This window comes from Drosophila erecta, unplaced genomic scaffold (assembly GCF_003286155.1).
Source record: "Drosophila erecta strain 14021-0224.00,06,07 unplaced genomic scaffold, DereRS2 tig00000000-arrow-pilon, whole genome shotgun sequence".
NCBI lineage: Eukaryota > Metazoa > Arthropoda > Insecta > Diptera > Drosophilidae > Drosophila > Drosophila erecta.
In genome coordinates this window covers 26,694,907-26,721,792 of record NW_020825194.1, presented here as the reverse complement: position 1 = coordinate 26,721,792, position 26,886 = coordinate 26,694,907, and the positions used below count along the sequence as shown (strand labels likewise).

Genomic DNA, 26,886 nt, shown 5'->3' with positions numbered 1-26,886 from the left:
ACAACAGACATAGCTACACTATTATTAAACAAATAAAGAAGGCAACCAGCTGACTAATTAAAAGACTTTTTCTTTTTTTCTGAGCTATTCAAATTAATTTGCTTGCTAGGTGCAAATCAGTCAGTTAGGAAGTTTAAGATCCACGAACATAGAACATATGAATTACCACTGATACTGTTTAAGAGAAGCAAACGGGTTCCTTTAAGCGCCAATATTTTGAGGTGTGACATTTCTTTCCCTAATATGTTTTTTTCGATTAAGAACGACAAGAAACCCTCCGACCATTCTGTAAAATATTTAAAAACAAATACTGTGTTCCAAAATTACTTTATTTTGATTTGAATGATCCTAAGTAGGAAATATTATTGATAGGTGATATCTATAATTAGCTTACTCATTAAGTAATACCACCGATCTTGTGGAAAGAGAGCCTAGGCACATGCCTGAACAGCTGACTCAGACTCTTTGGGCTCCGGAGTGGCCAACTTTATGCGCTTGCACTGCCGCTCCTCCGGCTCGTCATCGCTAAAGCCCTCCTGTGGACCGGCTCCCAAAGAGTCTGTGTCAGGGTGCTCCTTATCACCACTCGCTACCGTCAGCGCTCTAATGGGTAGCTCGTGCTCATAGAGATCCAACAGCTTGTTGCCTTCGTACAGAACAAACGGCAAGGTGGCTTTTTGATAGTAGTCCGGCATCAGCTCCAAGTTGTTGATGACCGTGTCCAACATGTGGGACTTCTCGCACCATATGCCCGGCGCATCGTTCCGCACTGGATTGATGTGCACATGCAGGTGATAGAAGGACGGCTGGTAATGAAAGTACATACGCAGCTGATTGGGATTAATGCCGTATAATTTGAAAATTGCGTCCTTCGACGACTGGCGCAAGTTACGCAAAAGATCAAGATGGCTTTCATTCAAGTCGCGCAGAGACTTGATGTCCCGCTTGTGAACAATGGCCAGCAGATAGAGGGTTTCCACATTACGTCCGTCCCATTTGAGATCGGGCAAAAGGATAAAACCAGTCTTTGGATCCTTGTCCTCGTACACGATACGTTCCTTCTCCTGCTTGTGCTCGAGTATGTTGTAGACCCACTCTAGGGAGAACTGACTTGAGGTGAGATATGGAAGGGTTATTCTTTGGTAGAGATCAGGAGTCTCCCGAATGAGATACTTTTGGGAAACTGAGTACTTCTCGATGTGCTTCTCGGTGGCAGGATAAATGACTGTGCTTTTCACACCTGGGAAATTAATGAGTGTTATCTATAAGGTATTTTCAGTATGAGTTATCAATTTAATACTTACTGCACAAATCCCGGGTGGGCACAACCTGAAAACTGCCGTAGATATTGTTGATAAACTCAGTGTCAACCTTCAGGTCCGAGGTAAAATAACTAGGCTTCTTGGGAGACTCCTCCGATGACGCCGTGGCCACATCGCTTTCCCGGTAAGCTGCGGTTAATAGGGATTATAATACAAAGAACATTTCCTTCTTTTATTTACGTTTTTATACCATTTTTCTCGAAAACAACAATGGCATCATCGGTTCCTAAATCCGGAAAAGTACCCAGAAGGGATATACTTTTCCTAACGCTGTTGTTGGTTAGAATCCGCTTCAATCGAAACTTGGACAATTCATACGACGGCGACTTTACCTCTGCGCTATCAACTGTTTCCGACATTTTTGTAAATAATAATAAAAGCTGCAAATATATATGTAATTCTATGTTCTTGCGGCTTTTCAGAGAGGCAGCGTGACCGTGACTGGCCTCTACAAAAATTCCATACTCATTTCCAAGTAAATTTAGCTCATACTCAAACCTTGGTAAATAACATTGCTGAAACGGTTTTACTGGTTTTTGAGTTGAAATTATTCTTTAGGCCCCAAGTTGTAATTAACGTAAAGCCTTTTAAAGGCTAGATAAGGCAAAGGGCATATTAAATACAGGCAAAACATCGTTGTTGAATTCTCATTTATTGTGTACAAGCCATTAAAGTACCGCTAATGAACTTTACAGCGGCTACATCGTAACACTAAGCGCTCGCCAAACATGTTCAGAACAATGTAATTATGTTGAGCTTAACACTAACACACACTTTGCACTTACACCTACAGCCGATGTACACAAAAGCATGAATATTAAAATTGGTTTCCCCGCCGGCTGCCACGTTAACTACACAACTACTCCCTTGGAGGGCTTGGCGCCCAGTATGTCCGACAGCTTCTGCTGGTAGGAAGCCAAGAGATTGGCGTCGGTTATGCCAAAGGACTTGCAGGACAATTGCAAGGCATTGAGCAACTGCATCTCTGAGAACTGAGTGCCCCGCTCCAGCAACGCATTGAGTATTTCCTGTGGGTAAGCAAAGTTCCAAGTGGATAAGTAAATTATACAATTTTGGTCAATCACTCTTACATCTGGCTCCATGCAAAGCAGCTCATAAAAGTGTCTCGCCTGATCCAAAGCCACTTCCCTGGAGGCAGTTATGTTACTTAATGTTTGCTGCAGGGCAATCGCGTTCCTGCACATGCGTTGCACGGTTATTTGATCTATGTGCTCCAGATAATTGGAGGCCTGGATAAGAATGCGCGATGCCAAGTGCGCCAGACCCTCAAAAATGTACTACAGAAAAGAACGTTAAAGCAAAAGGAAACTGCACAGATATATTAACCTTACCCTGGTCTTTCTTGGATGTAGAGTGGCACTAAACGCCTCATCCATCTCAGACAGTCGTTTGGTCAGCACTTGCACCTGGCGGTCAGGCTCTAGGATGTCATCTTTGGAGCCCACATAGCTGTTGGTCCTTACACTCGCCTTCGAGCGTAGATAGTGGAAGCATTGAACGCGCACCTCCAAATGCAATACCAGCAGGCAGGTGTTCGCCAGTTCATCAAACTCCAAAGCTAGATTGGTCATTACTTTGATAGTCCCATCCTTTACTGCAATGTCGGCACCGCATTCAGCAGGAACGGCGTTCAGTCCGTTTACCAACGGCCGACGCAAATCGTTGGCAAATTCCGACACGCGGCACGAGAACCACTCCATGCTCTCCTGCAGTATGGCCAGCTCCTTGAGAACACTGATCTCGACCAAAATCTCTTGCTGGGTGATCCCACCCTCGCCTAAATTACTGGTCAACATTTCAGCCTCGCGGATGTTGCGCTGCTGAACCTGCAACGGGCTCTCCTCCTCCGACGGTTCAAAGCTTCCACGATGAAGTTTTCGGTTGTGACGCGACTTCTGACTGGAGGTCTTTAAATCAGTCCAGTTGGGAAGCGTTCTAGACAATTAACAAAAGTAAGTGGAAATTCTAAATACATATTGTTTTGATTATCTTGTACTTACTTTAAAAACCTGCTGATATCTTCATCTTTTAGCCATGCGACGCTGTAAATTCTCTTATCCTCTGAATCTGGCTGCACGATTCCGCGGTAGGCCGCCTGGCATATTTCTCGATAGGCCTTTAACAAAGCACACACCATCTTAAGTAGATCTTCAGAGTAACAGGGCAAGTCTTGAATGAGGTTCTTAGTTTCCATCAACCTCCGTTCGACCATCACAGTAGACTGCAACAACGGCCTGCTTAGATTAAGAGCCTTTATTTCCTCAGGACTTATGATAGTGCGCCATGCATCTTGATTTTTCGACAGCGACTCTATGGTCAGCTGCAGGTTGCGGTTGTGTCCTTTAGATAGGAATGTGTCCTTAATGTAGTTGTCTAAAAAGTCATGGAGACTGCAAGGTTGCCTGAAAGTACGATGAAATATTATTTCGATGCATTCGAGCCAGAAGCTACTAGAGTATCATCTTACCCTGGCTTGCATTTCATAAAGTTCTCTATCTCCTTGATATATCCCATTAGAGGTAGATACACTTTGGTAATGATATTTTGATCGGGTGTACAAATAAGTATTTTTTCCCGTTGCTTTTTCTCGTGACGAAAGAGGCCAGAGGTGGAACCCTTGCCACTACCCCCAAGCTGGGCGGCCAGGTTGTCATCCACGGAGGCATCCGAGGCGTTGCGACGATGCTCCTTGAAGGAGTCGCTATTGCTATTGCTGTCAACATGCGATGACTTATCGAACTTGAACATTGCGCGCTTGGTGCTAGTTATTAAAATAAGTATTTTAGTACAGTCAGCCCGTTAACTGGCATGTAACTTACCTCGGCACCTTGCGCCTTAGAAAATAGGAATTTATGTTGCTGGTGGGCTCTGAAAAACCCGTCTGGGCGCTTTCGTCCGAGGCAGCATTCTGTATATCCAAGTAGTCGGTGAGCAACAGTTGCAGCTTAAATAGAATGTTGGTACCCAATGGGAAATGCGATTCAGAAGAGCTTGAAGATCCAACACTTACCACTGACTGAGCTTGGGCCCAGAAATCGGTTAGGTCGTATGGTTGGGGTCCAACCACAGAGTACTTCTGTCCCACTGACAAATAGTTCTTCAGCAACAAGGAATGCGTTTTGGCGATTGCCTTGAACTGCTTAAATATGACCTCTAGAAGTGTAAGGAGCGGATTGGTATCCGCCGTTGCTCCACTCGCAGACAGTAGATGCGTCGTATGACGCACCACATTGAGCAACTCCGTTTGGATTTGGACGCGCAGTGTTTCCAGAGAGTCAGGCACCTTGTGCAGCATTCCGAACGACTCCACTATAATGGCAACGAAGTAGCTCATGCTCAGTTCCGGGTAAATGAGATCTGCGTCTTCAATAACCTCTGCCTTGTCCAAATCAAAGCTCTGTGCCATTTCGGCCAGCGCTTTGCGCACTCGAGCATTGGCCTCGATGCGATCCGTAGAGCGACGAGCTCCTATTCCCCGAGTAAAACTGGAATTCAACCGATTGGAGTTGGTGCGTTCGAACGAGGAGAGGGCCTCGTTGGCCGAGTTGGTGTACACCTGGGTGACCAGTTCCTCATGAAGCCGCTGGTACAGCTGCTGGCGTCGGGTTTGTAGGTCGGTCCGCAAATCTGACAAGCCCTCGACGGCCTGTAAGGGTCCATTGAGGGTAGCCAGGGCATCAGTTAACGCCTTGCTGGCATGCAGATACTGTCTTTTGGCGGTGTAGCCCACAACCCTTTGAGGCACTTTGCGCAACTCCTGGCTGGGAAGGAATTATCTATTTAGCGCGTCTCAATGAACAACAAAGGCAAAGTGACCTACATTTGCTCCAGCATCTCCAGAACGTACTTGTGCTGCACTGCATCTGTCCACATCTTTCGAAGCTCATCGCGCCGGCACTGAAGAAGCCGCTTGCAGACACCAAGGTTCTCCTTTACGGCATGAATCCGTTCCCGGCTGGCCGTCACCTCCGAGGAAACCTGGCTGAACAGGGGGAGCACCTGGGTAAGCTGCTGGTCGTGCCGCGAGACCAGCTCGTTTAAGCGTAAGTCCGAGCGCTTAAACTCCGCCTCGATCTTCTGCTTCTCCTTCTGGCGCTCCTCGGTGGTCTCGCTGAATCCCAGTGACTTGATGACGTTAACCAGGAAGCCACATCCTGCGGACTGCAAAAGTAAGCCGGCCACAGGGAATTACTCATGGTTAATCTATGAAAGGCAATATCGCTAAGTGAAAAGAGGGCGTGCTGCAGCAACAACAACCACATGGTGTCGTCATCAACTTTGGACCCGCACACAGGCAACGGCAAAAAAAAAAAACCATTATCTACGAAGGAAAACACATGCAGGCGCGGTTCCAAATGTGTTTATTGCTTGGAGAAACTGTGATGCAAGTGGAACACCATTTTCAGCGAGGGCTTGAAGAAATTTACCTCATCCTTGCCGTACTTCACTCCCCTAGGAGGTTTCGTGGGCGGTGGGGCGTCCATGTAGACGCTGTTGAAGCTGAAGATGTGCTTGGCTGGTTGGTGGGCGACGGGTCGAAGAGGGACACAGGTTAGCTCAGTATCAACATTATTTTACAGCAATTGCTGATCAATTTGTTGTTAGAATAAGCACTTAGGCACCAGAGTGAACGTTCGAGCAGTGTTAAAAATACCAAAGCTTGCCAAACTATCGATAAGATTAGTGATGGAGACTTTCGTAGAAACGACTGTTCTCTTCGATTATTTTTGAATTCTCCAAAAAGGGTTTTCTTTATAGTCGAGTATACAAAAAAAATTAAATGTTACTTAATGGGTTTAAAAGACTGCACTGCAAACGCTTTAAATGAATAAAATCACCAATAATGAGTGAGAAGGTAGGCACCCCAAAAACATCCGATAATTGGAAAGCCAAGCAATAATATATCTAGAAGCAAATTCAAACTCAGGCATAGGCGTTTTTATTTAACTTTATTGTGTAACGGTGTAGTTCATCTACTTAACTGAGTGCTTGGTCGACATAAATGTCTTCACTGAATGTTAAGCTAAAGCCAATGCGATAAAACAATTGTAATACTCGCTTCGAAAAACGCATGATACCTACATAGCAATAAAATATTCTTTGGTTTTCGAATTGCTTTTTTTTTTTGATTGTTTACACATACATATATGCAATTTGTGTACCTTTGTTCGGTATAAATACTTTGAATAAGCATCTTTCGCGCTTTCACTATTCGAACTTTTTATATGATTTTTCTTTTATTTTTTTTACTAATATAGCTAGTTGAGGGTGACAGAGAAGAGGAGTAACATCTGGGATTGTTTCATACTAGTTTCTACGTGTTTAGGTACAGTTTACTATTCGGAGGTATTAAATAGATTGCGTTGTTATAGTTCATGTTTAGCAGTTGTGCTAAGTTCGCTCGAGTTGAAGATTTAGATATGGATGTTTGGTCTTTGTTTCAGATTCTCAGGTGGGTTTCTTGGGGTTACATACATAAGACTAATCCTAAGTACTCAGTGTAAATACAGTTTTCGGTTTAGTTCCGTCCATTCGGATGGCCAATGTGTTGTTGTGTTTGCTGCTCTTTAAACACCTAAAGCCATTACTAGTTAAAATTTGGCTTAAAATCCCGCTCGCTCGACGTTGAAAAGCGGTTACATTTGGGATGATTGTTTGGCTCTGGGTTCACACAAATAGGTTTTGCTCAGACTAAAGGTATTTTACTAGTATAAGTAATTTCAATACGCAATTAAGCTTAATACGAGTATACCAACGTTGCAGGCGCACTTTCGCAGCTAAAGCCGTGGGCGTGGCGGGGCGTGGCGTGGTCTAGATTACTCCTTCTTGGGCAACTCACTGTTCATGATACTGAGCCGGCGGATGTTGGGCTTGTCGTAGTCCTCCATCGAGATACCGCGCGACAGGCGCCGCGATCCGTTGGCGCCCTCCAGCGATCCAGAGCTAGCCGTGGAGAAGGCGCGTCCGCGATCCACGCCTGGCATCACCACCGATGTGAGGAGACCCTGGCCCTTGCAGAACAGCAGTATGGATTGGGCCACTTTTCCGGGCTGCAAAATTTTTGGATTTCCAAGTCTAATTATTGTGTTAATTTATTTTAAAAGTTACAACTGTAGAGCCAACGTCAATATGCTAATATGCAAATGTATTTAAATCGCTAAACAAGTTTTGAAACATGTTTTATTTGAAACACCCGGTTGGTTGCTTAAATATGTTATTCATTATCTTTCCTTTCTTTCCATACAAAATGTATGTAATTTTTGTGTGTTTTGTTTTATTGTGGACTCAATAATTTGGACGACTGGCAAAACGGTTCATAAACTGACTGAAAATTAGCATTCCTAATTCTATTGATTTAGGCATAGATACAACACTCACAGCATCGGCGAGGACATCACCAGCCCGCTCGATCTTCAGAATGGTGACCCGTTCCTTCTCCACGTCGCGATGCAGTTTCTCGACCATGGATGCATAGGGGCTGAGCATGCCCGTGATCAGGATGACATCCACCTTGCAACCCTTGAGCGTGAGGTCCTTGCGACTGGGGGCACAGATACGTGGTTAGTTCGAACCCAACTCTTGCACTGCGAAACCTACTTCATAAATGCTTTGACATAGAGTCCGATGTTCTTGCTATTTAGGGATCGGTGAAGACGCTTCTGGTACTCGGCCACGATCTTCTCCTTGTCCGGATTCTCGCCCACGATTTGCTGTAGGGTTCGGTGGTTTACCGGATTTCGGCAGCAGTGTTTAGGAAAGCAGAACATTTGCATGAGACGGATATTCGGTAAGTTAAAGCGATCTACAAGTCAGAGCTATAAACTACTAAACGTAGGGTCGTGCACAAATCATATACATATGTAAGTAGGGACAACAAGTTGACAAATATGTAATGAAGCGGATTGAGGATAAATATTTTCTTTCCAATTTTGGTTGCAAAGTGGATTGGGTCCAATTCTTGAGGGGAAATTTATGTACATACCCAGTTCTAGAAGAAAACAACGAGAAATTCAACGAATAAATAAAAAATAAACATGCCGCGAAACAAGTGGACCTAAAACTATGGGGGTTTGAGCTTCAGCGAGCACTGAAGCACAGATTTTAATCGGGGCTGGCGAAACTGTTTCGATTAGGAATGGATTTGTCTAAGAAAAGTTAGATCTGTTTACCTCCATAACCTGAAAGCGCAGACGAACAGAGTTCGATTCGGCGGTTGGTTGTTAGGTTCAAACATAAAATAGAACAGAAGGTAAGTGAGTACGACATTGAGATCAAACCAACGACAACACGCACTCCACGGCAGGCCAATGGCCAGGTAAAGCTGGCGAGGAAGGGAACTCGTCCTCGCCTCTCCGACTGCCATTACTTACATGTCCGAATTTGTGGTACATCAGAAAGCTTTCAGCCGACTGGGCCACCTCGTCGCTCTTCCAGCTGATGAACTGCAATGGAGAGTAGAAGGCAGGGTACTTAGTGGAGTCCAGGAAATAAACAAGAGTGAATGCTATAGTCGAGTTCCGACTATCAGATACCGGTTACTCAGCTGGCGGGAGTGCGAACGAGAAATTTCAACATTTTCCGGAATTTCGGTAGAATTTTAAAAAATTTTCAAATGTTTGGGCTTGACAGTTTTGGGCGGTTTGTGGACGTTGGACTGGGAAGCTGCATGCTTAATCTCAACACTCGAGCTTTTGTAGTTCCTGAGATCGAGGCGTTTATACGGACAGACGGACGGACGGACAGACGGACATGGCCAGATCGACTATTGGTCCTGATCAAGAATATAGATGCTTCCTTCTGCCTGTTACATACTTTTCAACGATATAGTATACCCTTTAACTCTACGAGTAGCGATTAAAATAATATATGAATAAGAAATTTCTCTTCTTCGAATTTAGAATGCCAACGATTAAGGCTTTTTGTCTTTCGAACAACACTAGGTATAGGAAAGTTTTTTAAAACTTTTACATATATTTTGATTTCTTATTAGAAAGAAGCAGGTAAGTTTAAGAACCCTAATGCCCCGAATACCTGGAAGCCAATTTCAGGGTGCACGGACAAAAGAGCTCAGTCTGGATGAAAGTACCGAGCTTCTCCCTTACCTTGTTCTTGAAGGATTGCAGCACACTGGCGGCGCTGCCAGTGGCGTTGATCAGGATGAGGCCCAGCACCCGGCTGGGATGGGCCAGTCCGAAGCGAGCCAGGACGTTGGCGCCGGCACCCTCGCCCAGGCCGATCACGTACTTCACGTGCAGGTAGTCCAGCACGGTGACCAGGTCCTCGCCCAGGGATTGGAGCGAGGGGAAGGGAAAGCCGTCGGCCAGGGCCTCAGCGTTGTCCGCGTGCCCCGGCACGTCCACGTGGATAAAGCAGGAGCGCTCCTTGATCTCCGTCATGCAGGGGCTGCTCACGAACTCCTGGAAGGAGTTGTCTGGGGACATGGCCAGGATTAGTCAATTAGTTCTCCCGGGAGCCGTCTACTTACGGTTGCAGCCCAGGTCGTGAACCGTGATGAACACGGCGCGTTTCTCCTGCTGCGACAGGTCGCCCTAAATCGCAAGAAAAATGGAGTGGGGTCAGGTGATACACTTTGAAGGGGACGGTGTCCGGACGCAACTCACCTGCACTACAACCGTCAGATCCCCGCATTTCTCTGTGCTGATATTGTATTTCTGCAAGAGCGGTAAGCGAAATGTGATTAAATTGAAGTGTGTGTCCGGAATGCGGTGATTTGTTAGAGGGAAACTTGAAAGCTGGAAAAACTTTGGCCATAGCAAAGTAAAAGGCAAAATCATTTTCACGTTGCCATAAGCGCAAACTCAAGCGTGAAAAATTACGGGCATGAAATGACCAAAAAATGTGAAATGTTTTTCCCTGCATTTGACTTTGTGAGCTCTTGCTTTTGGCAGGTCCTTGATGTCCTGGAAGCTTCCTGTTGTCCCTGGCCCCTTAAATACCAGGCTCATGCTCGTCCTGCCTTGTGTAAATTTGGATTCGAATTTGAATTTGAACTCCTCGCCCCGGCATGGTAAATATGTTTGTGCGTGTGCATTTAATAAATACCCAGTCGTGCAACGGAATTCGGAATGGAAAATTTAAGGACATGCCGAGCCCCGCACATACATACATGAAAACACACCAAACTGTTGAATATTTCGAAGCTCGGGGGTATTTTTCGCATAAATTCTATGCGCGATTCACCAAATTCTATGTGATGTCCGGGAATTAAAAAGTGACTGAGTTAGTTAACAACGGAAGGAGGTACATAAATTCTTTGAACTTAAATCATACTATTGCAATTAAACCAATGTGGACGGCAGACCAAGTAGTGACGAAGCGCACCACGACTACGGCATATGATACACCATTCGAAAGGCAGCGCAACAACTAAAAAGAAGAAAATGTAATTACATCTCACTTGCTTAATCACGACTATCCTTTCAGATCAAGAATAGAAATATATATTTTATCAGCTTGGAAACGAATCTACCCTTCACTCTATGATAACAAACAACTTTGCTTATATAGACTGTTATTTATTATTTAGCTCTCTGCATCTTTGCCTGCGTGAATTAAATTAATACTGGGCACCTATACAGTTATTCACAGTAATTCAGCATGTTCTTTTAACTTGCTTTAAGCGAACTCACATTATCGATTTGCGTAACTCACAAAATGGTTCGATTTTCGGGGAGAAGTGTATTGTGTTTGGCCTATCACTTTCAGGCGCTTCTGCTTGCCTGCGGAATTTATTAAAGACTGAAGCAAATGAGACTGCGGAGCTCAGGATGATACTCCTGTGTTCTGCGAGTGCCAAGCATCCCCACACACACGAAGACAGGTTCGAATAACACACCCACGTCCATCGAACACTTATTGAAATTGAGCGAAACTATACAAGTGTCAAACGGCCAACAGGGCCAAGAACCTCTTCCGGCCAAGAATTTGCCTAAGCCCCTTAATGTCCATTCGGTTTAACCGAAAGCTCCAGCCCACCCGCTCTTTTGGGGGGTTTTGTGTAAGCCAGTAAATAGATAAATAAACGGAACGGGTATTATGTAAATGCATTTGTTGAGTGCCCGCCGCAGCTTTTGCGAGCCTTCGTTTCACCTTCGGCATGCCAGTAAAAAGTTGTGCATTCAAATTAGGTGCTTAAATAAATCTCTCAATTGGCTATTTATGTAACTGCGTTCTGTTTCCGCCAACAGAGCTAGTATTCCCTCCCAAGGCCGTGCAAAAAGCGGAGCGCGGAGCATCCAGCATCCTGGCTGGATCAACCAGATGCAGTGGCTGCGACTGTGGGAAGTGGCTGGCGGGGATTGGCCGCAGTGGTTGGATAGGGCCACTGCATAATGGACAATAAACAAGCAGATTGGCATTAATTGGTGAGTGGGTTGGTCAGGACGGGGAATGGAAGGCTTGGACGCATGTTTCCGCCAAGGACAACAGTGCGCAGTGTCGAACTAATCGAACGCATTGCATATTATTATAAATGAATGACGTATCCCAATGCTCCATGTATTATTAATTCTTTTAATTTTCGCGTTATATGGGTGTAGTCTTTTGGGTAATGTTTGCTTCTTTTTCATTTCATTGTCTTAATTAATATTGATTGCAGCAAATAGTAACCATAGGAACTGGGCATTTTTAACTGTGCACAATTTACTGCGATAAGTCCATCGTGCAGTTTAAGCATCTCGAGGGCGTGGGAAAATTATTTACTTGATGCATTCCAAGAATGCTCGCAACCAAAGTTTTGACTGGTGATTGGTGACGAAAGAAGAGGAACTCTGTGCCAGGACCTGGGCAATTGTAGAGGACTGACGATGAGGCAAGTGTAGCCTTCTGTGCACCTGTCTTGCCATCAGAGTGATCAAATATAGCTGCATACATGCCTTGGAAAACGCTTATAAATAATGAAATTGCCAATAAATTGCACGCTCTCAGCACACTTTGTGGCCGGAATTGGGATTGGACGGATCTGGATGGTGCCACCTGTGAGGGACTGCTGCTTGGCTGGCTGAACTTTACGACCTGCCGAGCCCATCCATTTGCCGTCCCCCAGCGGAATCCTCGCCACATCCCATGGATCACACGGATGACGGATGTCCTGCGACAGAAATTTTCCCTGACTAACAGTCGAACACCTCTGATACGCTGACGTGCACTGAGCAAAATGGAGTCCATACAATACACTAACAAAAAAGGAGTTTGGGTAATGAAGTGTTGTTTGCTTAACTAATGAAAAACAGTCGCAAATTCCAAGGCTAAATCCTTTGACTTGACATTCCTTGAATTGATTCCCTGATTTCAAAAAGAAAGATTTGTGCATAATTTTTGTGTAATGTAGATCTTACTCACTAATATTGCAGCAATGCTCAAATAAATAATTGCGTGCTTCTATACAAAAATACCAAACCAATTATTTAATTTGCTATTTGTTATTTCATATGATTTCCCGACTTTCGGAGGTCAATGAAATGGAATGAAGTTGATGCGACTGCCAACAAAAGTTTTCTTTTCAATTGAAAGGCGAAAATGTTTACTCGTTTTGCGTCAGAAAAACTTTTTGGCTCCTTGTATGTGGATCTCGCCATTGCCAGAGTCATCAGTCAATTAAAAAGTCATTTGGCTCAATCGTTTGATTTACGTGAAAAAGTCTAGCCCTGCCCTTCTGCCGGTTTTCAGTCTCCGCTCGTCGCACTTTAATTGACTTGTGATTGGGTCAATGCTTGGACTCTGCCTCGACTTTGCAGCCATGTGCATCTGGATTCTTAATTGAGACTTTGTCTTTGACTAGATTTTCCTGTGAGGGAAACACGTGTGGGCGATGATGTTGATTTTTAGAGAACAAGTTGGGGTCAGTTCTTCAATTGGCAACAGTCATCGGCGAGTTATTCAATCTCTCAGTCCCTTTGAGGTAAGAAATTTGTATACCCCTTACTGGTAAAGTAAAAGGGTATAATTGATTCGTTGAAGAGTACGTAACGGCAAGAAAGAATCAATTCCGACCATATAAAATACACGTATTCCTGATCAGGATCACCAGCTGAGTCGATCTGGCAACGCCCGTCTATCCGTCCGCATAAACTTTTAGATTTTGGGAGCTATATAAGCTAGAATGCTGAGTTGTTTCAGAACGTTGCCACGCCCATTTTCACCATGCCGTCAAGGTATTCTTAAAACCGCACAAAAGAATGTATCTTCCTGTTGGCAAATAACCAACTTGTTTGACATCCACAAAATGGGACAGTACAATTTTGCGAAACACGAATTGCATTTTCATGTTTGCAAAGTTTGGTTTTCATTTCGAGCATTTTCCAGGCATCTGTAACAGATACAAATATATGCGTTTCAGTTTTGCATCGTAGAGGCTATGTGTGCCCAAAACGATGTCCTGAAGGCCCGGAAAACATTCATAAAACTGTATCACTTGCTCCCCGCAGGATAACAAACCGACTGAGGTCCCCCAGAAGAGTGAGTGGGTGGAAGTCCTACCAAGCTGAGGCGTTGTCGCTGTGCTGAGCACGTGTCAACTCATTGACCTCCTTGCTGCTGCTGTTCCGTGTTGCCCTAGCTCTCCTCCACATCCTCGTATCACTTTTTTCCCGATTTCGTCGACGTTGCCAGTTTTTAACAGATTTTCCCCTTCCTGCCGGCTGACTGCGCTTCCACGTTTTCCGTTCAGCCTCGATCCCGATTCTTGATTCCTGCGAACCCGTGAACCCGTGCCCCCTTGCCAATCCCATTTGCCCCGATTCCCCTTTAATGTCGCAGTCATGTGGCAGCGAGCTAAGTGCCCATTACACACGGCAGCCCCTGCATCCATCATATTACATCGCATCCCATCGCATCCCAGCATTCAGGAGCCGTCATTCAGTCGGGCTCAGTGTGCAGGATTGCTGATGGATTTCACAGTTGACGGGTTGATGGCTGATACTCTGTGTTCCGCCATATGATGTGATTTTCAAGCTTATTTTAAAACATCTCCCTCGCTCTGCCATTAGTTTAGTAACGGGTATCTGATAGTCTTGAAACTCGGCTATGGCGTTTCTTCTGTTAATTTTGAACTTCCCAATGACTTGATTTCTTAGGGCGAAATGTTTAAAAACAAAAGGTGTCCTTGCTTTAAAATGGGATTAGATATGGATCTTTCTGGGCTGCTTAAGAGCACAAAGGAAGGGCAACGAAACTTTTGCAAAGCACATTTTTATCCAAGAACGAGAAAACTTGCTGTACCCAGAATTTGTCATCTGGCTTGATATTCAAAACGTTTTCGAAATCGGAATGGCCAAAGGCTCGCACCTCAGTGCTCCCTCCATTCAGGCCAAATTTCTTTGTGCTTACTTAATTACCCATCAGGTGCACACCACCTTTGGAAGCTAGTGTTTCGCAGTTCCAGGCGAATATAGGTCGCCATTTATCTCTGATTTCCCCACTTGGTTCATCAGCGTTTAACTCATCAGCCAGGATGGGGATGCAGAAGATGTGTCCAAACAAAGCTGGGACCAAGCCAAGTCTGCCGTAGAAGTATTTGCCCCTTGAACAGAAAGTTTACTTAACAAAGTGCTTGCCATTGAATCCAGACCTCAGACTCAGATCTCGCCCTGTTTTTCTGTCCGCTAATCAGCATTTTCCTCGCCGGACATGCCTAACTCAATCGGGGGATTGCTGCCCAGGCTAAATTTATTGCATTCGTATTTAAAGGCTGGCTTCAGTCCGTTTCCCAGTTTGTTTATGGGCGGACAGAAGGTCCTGGTCTCGACTTGACCACTTCATTTGGACCAAAAGCGAAGTCAAGTGTAAATGGATTTCGGCTCATAACCGCACTTGCATCGAAGCACTTTGGGGATCCACCGATGCCCCAAAGTCCCCACCGTATGGATTTTATTGGTATTTGGTTAAGTGCTGTCATGTGTCGTTCTGGAGGGATGCCCATATGCTCCTCGCCCGGCTCATTCGACCTATGTTATTTCTCTCATTTGACTGTCCTTTTCCTGATACGAGTCGGTCCTGATTTCTGGTCCGTCGTACTTGGGTCATTTGCGAGCTCGTTCTATTAATCTCTATTAATATTCCGATTAATTATAAATAAATTGTCTTTCAATTAGTAATTGCCAGGTATGAATTTTGCAGGTGCATTGAGCTGGCCACATAATTGATTTGATTTTTGATTTCCCAGTGAGGCCTGTTGATTCGCGCAAAATCGAGCCAATGTCGCTGCAGAGAATCAACATTTTGTGGTATAATAAGAACATGTTGCATATTATATCTATAGGATTGATTAGCGCCCATCACGATGGCTCTGCTAGTTCTGAAGAATTGAGTATCTATTTGTAATGCACTTAAATTCAGAATGAGTCTCAGCATTTTGCAATCGCATTCTGTTAGCCTTTTCTGGGCAAAGAGCACAAGTTGGCCGCACTTTGACGCATACTTGATGTGATTTTCATGCCCCGACACTTTTCCAACTGCGGAAGCCGTTATGAAAGTGTTTGAATTTGTGGAAAACAGCGCAGGGAGGCCCTTTTCGCATCAAGGCGAAAGCCCCCAAGTGATGCGAAAAGTTGGGCAAACAAAAGTTTCAGCGCACTTTTCCGGCATTGCATGGGAAATTTTAATAGACACAAACAATTCACGCGGGCATGTAGGCAGGTGCTTAAAGCCACCAATTAAATGTTCTTTAAGTTTGCGCCCGCAGCCGCAGAATTCTGAGCCGGCGGGCAACAGGGCGTATGCGCAACCTTGCCTTGGAAACTTTGACACTTTGCCCACGGCAAAGTTCCTACGCGATAGTGCCGTTTCCCACTCACTTTACAGTGCATCCCGGTTCCGGCTGAAGGAAACAATTGGGAATCGCATGTTTTTCGACGACTTCGAAGTCAACAAGCCTGCCTCTGGAGGCCAGCGGACACAAAACGAAAAGAGAGGATGCAGAAACTTTGCCGGGCGGAACAAAGAACATAAGCTTGCCCGAAAAGGACTTCTGTCCTCCAGTGTGAGTGTGGCACCAGCACAAATTACAGGATGTTTCTTCAAGGCGGCAAGTGGAAGCCCGCGGGCTGCCTTCTTTAATATTTAGCCGAACGTCGGAGAGAAGTGGAAAAAGCGTTGGAAATAGGTTGGGCCCGGCACTGCAGATCATGTATAATGCAAGCCCGTATATGGACAGCCGACTCGCCATTATGCTTTTCCCTAATTAAATCCCAACGAAGGGATAAGCAAGCCCTGCAGAAAACAGAGAAACCAAGCCATATATCGCAGAGGCTTATTCCAGCAAAGCCCTTTAGTCAGCATATTTGAATTGGGATTGCAATCCAGGACGGGAGTGTGCACTACGTGGTCGGGGTGGAGGTGGCGCAGCCCACATTGTGGACAGGATTTGATGAGCTCAGTCGAAAAGGAAAATGAGGAAATCATGACCCAGACTAGTGGTTAAAGCGAGTAAGTGAAAAATGCTACCTAGCACGTATTTATTTAATGGAAATTTCCGAAACTCTTGCTAAAGATTTAATGCAGTAATGTATTCCAACACTCGTATTTAAGCTTTTGCAACATATGTAGCATTCTCTGCGAATTATTTTACACGGAGTAGTAGTTACTCTTTAAAAATAATAAGAGACGGAGTGCCATTTTGATTTATTCTTGTCCGAAAACCAAAAATAAATTTCTTTTAGAGTCCGGACCAATTTGTCGCCTTAAAATTAGCTGCTTAATAAAAAGGGAAAATGGCACGCAATAAAGACCGAACAAACGCCATAACTTTTCCCATTTGAGCACCTAGATTCGTTGTGGCCCACTACGAAGTTTCTGTGTGCCAGATGCGACCGCAAATGGCACGTAAAAAGAAACATCCAGTTCCAGGCTAATGGTTGAGGCACCACATCCACACCCGTAGCTTCACCCACAGAATCCCACACAGAGTCGTACAAACACGATATGCAGTACGACAATTATGCAATTTTTATGAGGCGCAAGTCAGAAAGTACGCTATGCCCTTTGAGCCCAGTTCACCGAGCACCAAGGGGCAGGCGAATAAAAAGCAAATAGCACCCAACTGCAAAAGGTAACCCCTCGCCAGAGGGGAGTTCGAGGTCACCAGCATGTGTTACTACTATATTCTCTGTTCGATCGCGGTGGCTTAGCCTGGCTTAGCTTCTGGCTTTCACCTTTTTAATTGGAGGCAGAAAGGGGACTCATTTTTGGCAAACAAATCCACAAAGCCCCCCAACTGTCACGGAATTTCTCGGTAACTTGTTTACAAATGCTCAGCCTGAGCCATATAATGCTACGTTGTTTGGATAGAATAATGTTCCACATACAAGCTAGAAAGCCTTTTTCAGAGTCCTCACAAGTCCTCAAAAATTTTTAATCATTTCGCAATTGATGTATGCAGAAAACATTTTGCAACACGCCGTGGGAAATAATTCGCTCGTCTGCAATTTCATCACTAAATCCGTGATATATTATTTCCGTGCAAATATTTATCCCGACGTTCTTTAAAGGATTAAACCACTCAGATGTCGTCGCACTTGCTGCACGGGGTATTACGAATATTACGTATACGCAGAGAGAATTGCTACACCTTTAACAAATTACGTTGTTTGGATAGAATAATGTTCCACCTACAAGATAGAAAGCCTTTTTCAGATGGTACAAGTACTCAAAAATGTTTAATCATTTCGCAATTGATGTATGTAGAAAACATTTTGCAACACGCTGTGGAAAATAAATAAAATAATTCGCTCGTCTGCAATTTCATCACTAAATCCGTGATATATTATTTCCGTGCAAATATTTATCCCGACGTTCTTTAAAGGATTAAACCACTCAGAAGTCGTCGCACGGGGTATTACGAATATTACGTATACGCACAGAGAGAATTGTGGAAAAGCGCATAAACGCACTCGACGAGCGACAGCGAAAGCGACGCGGAACATGGTGTTCTGGCCCGCATCTCAAATGAGTCAAGATGCACCGGTCGAAAAGCTGTCCGACTTGGGTACCAAATGCGCTGGCGGAAAACTGGTATGTCGGAACTCACGCTTAGCTTCTCGGGGGCAGCAGCTGCTGATGAGCCGGAGCAGTGCTTAGGGGTTCCCGGCTTCGACATGGTTTGGGATTTGCCTGGCGGTGGCTTTGGGTTTACTAGGCTGCTCGAAGAAGCTGCGGGACACACAAGCGTGGCTCGAACGGTGCGCTATCAGGCGAACAGCAGCACTCGACGATGGAAACCGGAATCGGATGCGAATCGGGCGTGAACGCGTTTCTTATAGGATGCGCAATCTTCGGACGCCTGGCGACGACTGGGAAAACTGGCTTATCATGGGAAAATGCGACGCCATCGCCATCGCCATCGCCGTCACCGGTAAAAAGCCGAGCTTTTCCGAGCCGAAACGAAGCCGAGCGAAATGGGTAGCAAAACAAAATGATGGAAAGTGAAATGTCCAAGTGAAATCGCCTTCTGCCCACTCTCTCCCAGCCTGCCGCTGTCTCTGTCGCTCCCGCAGGATGCGGGCATTTGATGCTGCAGCGGAGGAAGAGGCGGCTGGGGGCGGGGCATGTGTTGAAATGTTGCCGTAGGGCAGTTTGCTGGGAAGGTGTTGGACAGAGCGTGGCCAGATGATTGCCCACCAACTACGCATTACGAAATTTGTCTCATTCGGATAATTTGTTTTTTGTATCTTCAATGTGAATGATTACCTAAAATATTTATCTATGGCGCGTTTGAGTTCAAATAGAGTTTAAGGACTGCTACTAATACTCATTTTATTTCCCGCCACAAAATATAAATATTACCTAATCAATATTAGCATACGCTAAATAATCCTAAAGATTCCTTACAATACGTAAGGAATATTCATATACGCTTTGCTCCATCTGGCAACGCTCAGACTGCAAAACACACGCACACACGCGCACCCACAGCTTCGACCGAGCGAATTCCGTTGCCTACTTTTGGGCGCTTAGTTTGGCGCCCACTCACATTCGGCACTGTAAGTGTGTGCGCTTTTCTGGCCTGCGTCTGTGTGAGTTGCTTGCGTGGGTTTATGTAAAAATCCTTTTTGTCTTACTTTGTGTTCGGGGCATTGTTGAGCAGCCTCTTTATTGTCGGCGGGCTTTCGCGTTCCCAGCCGTTCCTCTTGTTGCTCTGAGCCGTTTTGCCTTTTTGTTTTGATGTGCTAATTTGTCAGCGCGCGGGAAATGCGCAAATACTGGCCACCCCACTTCCACCCACTTCTCTGGCGAAATGCGCATTAGAAATATGCGTGTCCTAGGTCAAGCCGGCTGCGGTTATGCCCCCCAGGGCGGGGGGCTGTGGGCGTGGCAACCTGGCCGAACAATTTCTGATATGGATATGGAAAGCGGTCACAGAGCATAAATATTCATGGAAAAGGAGGGCAGAGGTGCGACTGGTATGTTGATGTGATGGAATGGATTATTATTATGTGCTGACATCGAAGGCCATGCCTCGAAACCACCGATGATGCAGCTCGAAAATGCTGAATAAAGTCAAAGTAATTTAAAGTTGGATGGGAAAAGTGCGGAATGCTGAAACCAATTAGGGTGAGCCAAAAACATGGGATGAGCTTGGAAACTTGATGGTCCTTGCAATTTTAAATTATTTGAACAAAAGAGAAAGATATTTAAAAATGCTCTATATATGGAAAACGAGAAAATCGACCACATAAATTGTAGGCTCTACGCGAACGATTCCGCAATTCGCTGATCTCCGCAAAATTTGCATGCATTTCCCCCAAGGCTACAAGCAGATAAGTGTCATTATTTTTTGTGTTTTAATTTCGACACAAGCTTTAATTAAACAAATGGGGATGATGACAACGGAAAGCCCATAAAGCCGGCAGCCAGACAAAGGAATCAACGGAAAGGCGGGCGAAGGAAAGGCGCTGCATGCACATAAACAACGAGCAGCAACAATCACCATTGTCAGCCACAATTATCCAGGCAGGTGCTCAGAACCCACAACAAAACCCGCGCAGGAGGAGGATTGGTGGGCGGCAAGGCGTTGGAACAGGAAAGACGAACGGTTCACGGGTAGATACGCGTTACTTAAGCGGTTGGTTGAAGGTGTAGGTGTGGCTGACAATGGCTGAACGGGCCAAAAAGGGGTGGCTGCAATTGAAAGTCTGTAAGCCGATTGCCCCAGGCGGCTAAAGCTGGGGAGCACGAGTTCAGGTGGGCCAAGCTGCGGATCTGAGTAGTTAGGTGGATGGGTAGCTGGGTGGCTGGGTAGCTGGGGAGTTGGCAAAGTGCAGACATCCTATTTATGTCAATTCGCAAAGTTGAGCGGGAAAGGAGAAACTCAACTTCAAGGTTTTCCTGGAAACAAGCGCTAAATTCCAAGAGATAAACAGCGACTTGTCGGCAGTCGGCGGAAGCAGGAAGCAATGGCTCTTGGTAAACAAATCCAATCAATTTTTTTGCGGCGCTTAGCGTCTTTGCTGGATAAACAATAATTTAATTTAGGGATGGCAGCCATGGGACTAAAAATACAAAAAGAAATAAAAGGACTTCATGCGAATTGTTGGGGAAAAAGTGAATATAAGTATGCCACTAACGTTTTGAATACAAAAATATTGGCAGCTAAAATGTATTTTTTGGCCTACACTCACATGAGCACCCTGTTCCACGGAGCCGCCCGCTCCAGCAGGATCAGCCCGGAACACTTAAGCCCTAATGGCAACCCAAACATACGTCCTGGAAGGGCCAATAGCCCAGGGATGACATCGGCGGCACTTGAGTAAATGCGTTTGCCCCTCCTCCATGCTGCGTTCTACTCCTGCCTCCTAACTCCTGCCACGCCCCTTGAGCTGGGCGCCAAGTGACGGTAATCTTCAGAAACTCCCCGCAGCGATAAAATATATGCGGTCGATATTTACGCATTTATTTACGCCGCTCTTTATTAGCTTTTTATCGTCTATTTATTTTGCTCGTTACGTTCGCGTCCCCACAGTCGCGAATTCACGCCCAGCTATTTTTGGACTCGCAATGGGAGCGATAGGAGGGTCCACATCATGGATTGAATGCCTGTAGCCAAGCAGACGGAGGCTGAGGGGAATCCATCCCATGGCTTATGGGGACATCGATCATGCTGCAGTGAAAGCTCTTCGGAATGGAATGCAAATGAAGCTTGGGTCACCGAAATCCCGCGCTGATTGATAAGCGCCGTCTTCATCACCATTACCACCATTATCGTGCGGTTCCACTCGCCCAAATTGAAATGCAAAGTGTAACCAAAGCCGCTAACACCTGGACCCGACTGCCCCACTACCACTGCCCGAATTGCCCAGCTCGGGTTCCTCCCTCCTTCTATCCCGAAACGAAATTGAATTAGCATTTATGCTCCCCCACCGCACGCCCCTTCCACTCTCCTTGGAACAGTTTGTCAAGGGGGGTACCTTATTAAAAGCTTTGTGTTCGGCTAAAAACACAAAGTAATTAGTAGGTTAGTCTAATGTCTCTTTCCGGAGAAGAAGGTGAGTCCACTTTATTTCAGTAGACAGGTGCTCGAATTTGAAATTGCATGCTTAGCAACTAGCAATATCCTTTGATCTTTCGAAAGTCTATTTAAAATCAATCAGTATTACTTATCAATCAGCTTACTGCGCTTAACCTCGCGTCAGACCAGAATTCTTCAAATTTCTCACTTTAATGCCAACATTCAATTCTATTAATTTCCAAATCATTGCCTCATCATCATGGACCATACACTTTCTTTCCCTCTGCGCATAAATCATTCTGAAATGTATCGCAGTCCAATGAACCCAGTGCGCTCAATTAAAGCTGCAGTGCGGCATGGCATTAAGTGGACGGCTCCCCTACTCCCATGTAACTCCTCCCACCCACTGACCACTTCGCTTGGGGCTATTCTGCTGAAATTCCATTGTGTGGCAATCCCGCCAGCAGCATAGGCACTCTGCAGTTTCGGGCAATTTGCTTGGGACACTTATTTTTAGCCACACAGCGCAAAATCGCCGAGCAATGACTTTCTTATGCGCCGCGGATGCGAATGTCGTTGGAATATTCGAGGGCAGCAGTTCGTAGTCCGTTTATTAAATCGGTAACTATTCTAGTGACTAAAATGTAAAGGATAGGATGCAATGCACCAGATCCTACATAGCTATATGCTCCATTGTGACCTGCGCCACCTATAGCTATAGTTCCCAGGGCCAAAGAGGCCGTTCTTTCCCCTCAAGAACAGACATACATGCACTCAAGACCCCCGAGAGCTGCCCTTCACAAACACACATCTGTGCGAGGAACCACACCCATGCCATAAGGGGCAATCGGTCTTGTGATGGGCAACACTCCGACGACCTTGATCCGAGCACAATTTGGCCCCACTCATTAAGGCGATGTTTATAATGTGCGAGTGTTTTCGACTAATTAAAGCAGGCGGCCAAGCCAAACAGCATCGCCATCAGCCGGGAAACGCTGGGTGAGACTGGGTGCCTGAGCCCGCCACCCACGGCCACTTGTGCCTAATCAGATATATATATCGATGCTACTGGGCTGGGACTGGAGACTGGGACTGTTGTTTCTACTGGGAAAGCGTCGGCAAGGGTGAAGCACATTAAACGCCCCGCCATGCTGGCCACATAAATCTGAATTAGGGGCAAGCAGGCAGCAAGCAACAAACAAAATAGAGTATCGATCTCACGATCCGTGGTCACTTGATGCCGGTACCTCGTAAATGGTATTCATAACTCTCACCCGCTCCACCAGGGATTCGGCGCGGCGCGCGAAGGAGGCGCGTTTGTCGGCGATGGACATGGTTGGGCTGGGGGCTTTGGATCGGTAACTGGGACTGGACTATCAGGATAATAGGAGCCCGATCTCGGGCAAGTCCGGCACGTCACAGGGGGCAGGTATCACCGGTATCACGCAACTGCAACGAAAAGAGGGAGAACTTCAAACAGGCTGTTATCTAAGGCACCCAATCGATATGGATTTCGGTTTGTAAACACTAAGCAAATATCACACGGCACACGTAGCCCCTAAGTCGAAGCATATGAAAATTCGGTAGATATCGCTTTTGGACACCAAGACCTATCCGCAAGTACCAGTTCCTATTCAGCAGCCATCTTGCTTGCCTTCCCACATGGCAATTGCTGGTTTCTATTCTTAGGGTTAAGCAATTTGTTCATTGTTCATATAGCATTATTTGTCTCTTGCGTGCCAAATCGCGCCAAAATGATGTATCAGGGCATCATTTGGTGCAGGAAAACTGCCGCGACTTTGTCATATTCCGCCAAAAATATTACACACAGAGAAAAACTGTGCTGATCAACTGGGTGCTTGAATGCAGTCAATTGCAAGCACCACCCAATTGAATGGTACTTTGGTATAGGAGCTTTACCGTGCGGAGCGAATCGAATATAGCGCTCAACCACCGAGCTCGGCATAAATATTAGTGCGGAAGTTATCAACTGGCATTAAAGGCGAAGCGGGAAAGACGCGACTTCCGGCGGAGACGATCGCGTGCGATAGAAACGCGTCCAAATCGGAGGAAACCCGCCGTAGAACTGATGACAAACCCGGTCCGAATGGTCGACTTTTGTAGCGTGGCGAGCATAAAGAGAGTGTTCAAATGGGAAATTCATTATTTTATTTTTAAACGCAGTCGCCCTCTCTGTCTCCGTCGATTTGCCTTTTCCCTACTGTTGCTACTGTTTCTCGTCAGATTGATTTATGGATTTCGCTGCAACAGGTGGTGGTCAGTTGACAGGGCGCCGAAAGACCGCTGGACACAACCACTGGCTGCATTCTGGAGAACTGATTGGGGCACAAAGCTGCTTGCAATTTGCATAATGCTATCAAAGAAAACTTGCACCCAATTATGATAGTCGTCGGATTGACGCAATAGGCCTGATTAGCTGAAAAGTCCAAGTCTTGTAAGCATGAAACTGTAGTTCTAATTAAAAAAACGGAAAATTGAATGGAAAACCATATCAGCCAGCACTCATCATCTAATAGTAAAAAGGAGAAGAAATTTACAATGTTCATGCTTTTATTTGTTACCAATCCGCCGTGCAACTTATCATAATGGGAAATTCAAATACAAACTATTAACACATGAGATTTGAATATCTACATTTTACTTTACTTGTGTCAACATTAATGACATTCTACAAAGTAAAACCTGAAGTTCTACATAAGTAGAGGTTGCACTAGCGAGGTTTCACACCTCGCCTAGCGAAGTAATCCTCCTGTTAAATTTTCCCTTAGCGGAGCTAGCCACCACGACCGCATTGCTAATTTGTTCAAAATGATAATAGTTTAAAATGACCACCTTGATATTATTTCCTATGCATAATAGACTAAGTTTTGGCTAAAATAATATAAAAAAATAGTTGGCTATCTTAAAATCCCAAATATTGGTATCCTACAACTTGGCGAAATTCCCCGGCACTTTTTAACGGTTGCTTGCTCTGCGAAAGTAATCGATGGTAGCGAGGAGCGAATCGATGAGCGCTTGTCGATTGTATCGAACAAACATTGATTCTAGTTCCAGCCCTATTTTTTGTGCAATTATTTATTAAAAATAAGCAACGACGTGAGCCCACGACACGACCCACGAACGAAGGCAACGAAATGGCAACGCGCGGCGGACCTATGGTCGCGGGCACCGATGGCAACGACTTCGAGTTCAGGCAGCGCGTAGCTGGCACATATCAAATTAGGTTAATAACACTGTCCTATCGGCAACTCTCTCCTACACACGAAATTATCTAATTACTGGGGCGCCTGCGACAGTAGGTGCATGTGGCAGCTACCGCATCCGCATCGGAAGTGGCCCCCAGGCTGGGCGGAGGAGCACCCTGGAGCTCCCACCCACTTGCTGCTGCAGGAGGCGGGTGGGCAAAGTGCCAGCTAGGCAGCATGTGCGCCCCAGTAACGGGCTCACCCACACAGAGTCCCCATTGAACGACCACTTTCTCTGCTCTTTTAGCCTGCTGAACAAGTCCAGGTTGAAGTACTGCATCTTCTTTCACGCCCTGCTCTTCTTCGTGATGCTGGCCAAGCTCACGTCGGACATCCTGGACCGCCTGGATATCTTCGTGCTGGAGATCGAGGAGCTGGAAGTCCCACCGCCCCTGTGGTGGGAGTACGTGTGGGCCGCGTCGTTGCTCACCTCCTTCCTGGGCCTTTCGGCCGCCAGGGGCAACAAGGTGCGCGAAATGCAAAAGTATATGGTGGCCATCCTGCTATTCTCCATCCTACCGCTCTTTTACTGCTTCGCCTACTACTTCTCGGACGTGTGGGAGTTCGCCACGCTGGACAAGTCGGTGGAGCTGGACGAGACAGACATCTTTGTGTGGCGCGTAAGTGGCCGGGCCCGTTAACCCGTTAAGAACCTTACTAATCCTTCGTTTCCCTGCAGGGCTACCCTTACGGCGTCTTCTGGTACGCCTTCTGCTTCGTGGGCTTTCAGGTGCACGGATTTACGCTGTACTTCGCCTACAACCTAGTCAAGGCCTGGAAGGCCAGAACTGCCACGCGCAAGTTCCAGTAATCTAAATACTCGCCAAACTAGTAAACGCCGGAAAGCAGGGCTAGTTGTAAATAATTTGGAAACATGAAACTAACTCAAAACACTAGTGCACAAAAGCGTTATGAAACTATGGTAAATCTAAAGTTATGCAGCTGTTAAGGTATCGCACACTTAGTCATACAGGAAGGGAAACATATGGTCGAAACTTAACCAAGCGTCGGCGGTAAAGTTATTGTTAGTTGAAAGTTAAACCGTTCAAATTGATTAAATAGACTCTTATCCATATACACAAAGACATATATACACACACGCAGCCTTGTGAGGTCAACTAAAGACAAGAAGCAACTGAAGCCACCAAATTTCCCCGAGTCGGAATAAAAACTGAAAAGCAACCTAGAGATCACTTCATTTTTGCTCACTTACATTTCGACGTGCCTCGTGTTTGTTAGAAACGTTTTATATATATTTACACATGAAAATATGCGTACATCAGTCTATGTTTACGTCCGCGGATGGTTACTTCCTCGCTTAGTTGATAATTAGTTCACTTTTCTACAAATTTCGAAACCGTTTCATTTTTGCAAGTACATTAATTTTGAATTTTATTCATCGAACTGCGCAGTGCCATGCTGTGAGTCGGGTGGCGAACGTTTGAAAACTGCCCCAAACTATTTACAACTTTCTGTCACTGTTTACACACTACAATAAATAAGGATTCAAATGCAATTTGAGTGTTAAAGCAAAGTCTTTCAATTTCTGATCGTCAATAATACTGTGTAATGACGGGCATGTCGCCAAACTAAACTGAGAATTGAATTTTAATGTAATACGTTTTTTAAATCGTAATTTATTATTCGAATTTTTAAGTAGTTTTTTAAAAATCGATCAATAAAGATGCATATATATTTGTTCTTCTGAGTGGGTTAAACATCGCATTTCCTTGTGGGTTCCCCTAGAAAGTTGTTAGGGTTGAAGTAAAACAAAAATCGCTAGGCATAAGTCAGTTAATATTTTGAAAGTAAAATA

At 45.4% G+C, this 26,886-nt stretch overlaps 3 protein-coding genes across 7 annotated transcripts; 1 reads left to right on the top strand and 2 right to left on the bottom strand.

Annotated features, from left to right (window-relative positions):
* Positions 1 to 311: 311 nt before the first annotated feature.
* Positions 312 to 1,796, bottom strand: LOC6552743 (m7GpppX diphosphatase). Its single transcript, XM_001978951.3, has 3 exons — positions 1,513 to 1,796; positions 1,305 to 1,451; positions 312 to 1,240 (listed from the first exon to the last, which is right to left on the bottom strand). Exons 1-3 carry the CDS (start codon positions 1,679 to 1,681, stop codon positions 432 to 434), a joined length of 1,125 nt encoding a protein of 374 aa, XP_001978987.1. The 5' UTR covers positions 1,682 to 1,796; the 3' UTR covers positions 312 to 431.
* Positions 1,797 to 1,955: 159 nt separating this feature from the next.
* Positions 1,956 to 26,735, bottom strand: LOC6552745 (exocyst complex component 4). 5 transcript variants are annotated; one of them, XM_026975849.1, is made up of 19 exons: positions 26,284 to 26,735; positions 23,079 to 23,253; positions 9,965 to 10,015; positions 9,829 to 9,892; positions 9,446 to 9,774; positions 8,714 to 8,785; positions 8,513 to 8,521; positions 7,941 to 8,053; positions 7,722 to 7,884; positions 7,183 to 7,393; positions 5,771 to 5,859; positions 5,164 to 5,504; positions 4,354 to 5,104; positions 4,163 to 4,287; positions 3,811 to 4,104; positions 3,344 to 3,745; positions 2,675 to 3,278; positions 2,414 to 2,620; positions 1,956 to 2,350 (listed from the first exon to the last, which is right to left on the bottom strand). In XM_026975849.1, exons 2-19 carry the CDS (start codon positions 23,136 to 23,138, stop codon positions 2,174 to 2,176), a joined length of 4,062 nt encoding a protein of 1,353 aa, XP_026831650.1. In that variant the 5' UTR covers positions 23,139 to 23,253; positions 26,284 to 26,735; the 3' UTR covers positions 1,956 to 2,173. The 5 variants fall into 5 exon arrangements, with proteins under 5 accessions (XP_026831650.1, XP_001978989.2, XP_026831658.1 ...); XM_001978953.3 differs by lacking the exons at positions 1,956 to 2,350; positions 2,414 to 2,620; positions 2,675 to 3,278; ... (6 more) ...; positions 8,513 to 8,521; positions 26,284 to 26,735 and adding exons at positions 8,326 to 8,331; positions 23,725 to 23,929 and having other exon boundaries at positions 6,473 to 7,393; XM_026975857.1 differs by lacking the exons at positions 1,956 to 2,350; positions 2,414 to 2,620; positions 2,675 to 3,278; ... (6 more) ...; positions 8,513 to 8,521; positions 26,284 to 26,735 and adding an exon at positions 23,725 to 23,929 and having other exon boundaries at positions 6,473 to 7,393.
* LOC6552746 (protein jagunal) lies at positions 24,807 to 26,771 on the top strand. The gene is made up of 3 exons (XM_001978954.3): positions 24,807 to 25,048; positions 25,318 to 25,690; positions 25,750 to 26,771. Exons 1-3 carry the CDS (start codon positions 24,960 to 24,962, stop codon positions 25,879 to 25,881), a joined length of 594 nt encoding a protein of 197 aa, XP_001978990.1. The 5' UTR covers positions 24,807 to 24,959; the 3' UTR covers positions 25,882 to 26,771.
* The last annotated feature ends 115 nt before the right edge of the window (positions 26,772 to 26,886 follow it).

Bases quoted from the DNA above. Each gene is read 5' to 3' on its own strand.
- LOC6552743 (XM_001978951.3), bottom strand. From the start codon at position 1,681: ATGTCGGAAACAGTTGATAGCGCAGAGGTAAAGTCGCCGTCGTATGAA. The intron at 1,452-1,512 runs GTATAAAAACGT...TATTAACCGCAG, and splicing joins TGTTGTTTTCGAGAAAAATG to CTTACCGGGAAAGCGATGTG. The intron at 1,241-1,304 runs GTAAGTATTAAA...TTAATTTCCCAG, and splicing joins GCCCACCCGGGATTTGTGCA to GTGTGAAAAGCACAGTCATT.
- LOC6552745 (XM_026975849.1), bottom strand. From the start codon at position 23,138: ATGTCCATCGCCGACAAACGCGCCTCCTTCGCGCGCCGCGCCGAATCC. The intron at 7,885-7,940 runs GTAGGTTTCGCA...CTGTGCCCCCAG, and splicing joins TATGTCAAAGCATTTATGAA to TCGCAAGGACCTCACGCTCA. The intron at 7,394-7,721 runs GTGAGTGTTGTA...AAAATTTTGCAG, and splicing joins GTGATGTCCTCGCCGATGCT to CCCGGAAAAGTGGCCCAATC.
- LOC6552746 (XM_001978954.3), top strand. From the start codon at position 24,960: ATGGCAACGCGCGGCGGACCTATGGTCGCGGGCACCGATGGCAACGAC. The intron at 25,049-25,317 runs GTTAATAACACT...CTGCTCTTTTAG, and splicing joins GCTGGCACATATCAAATTAG to CCTGCTGAACAAGTCCAGGT. The intron at 25,691-25,749 runs GTAAGTGGCCGG...GTTTCCCTGCAG, and splicing joins CAGACATCTTTGTGTGGCGC to GGCTACCCTTACGGCGTCTT.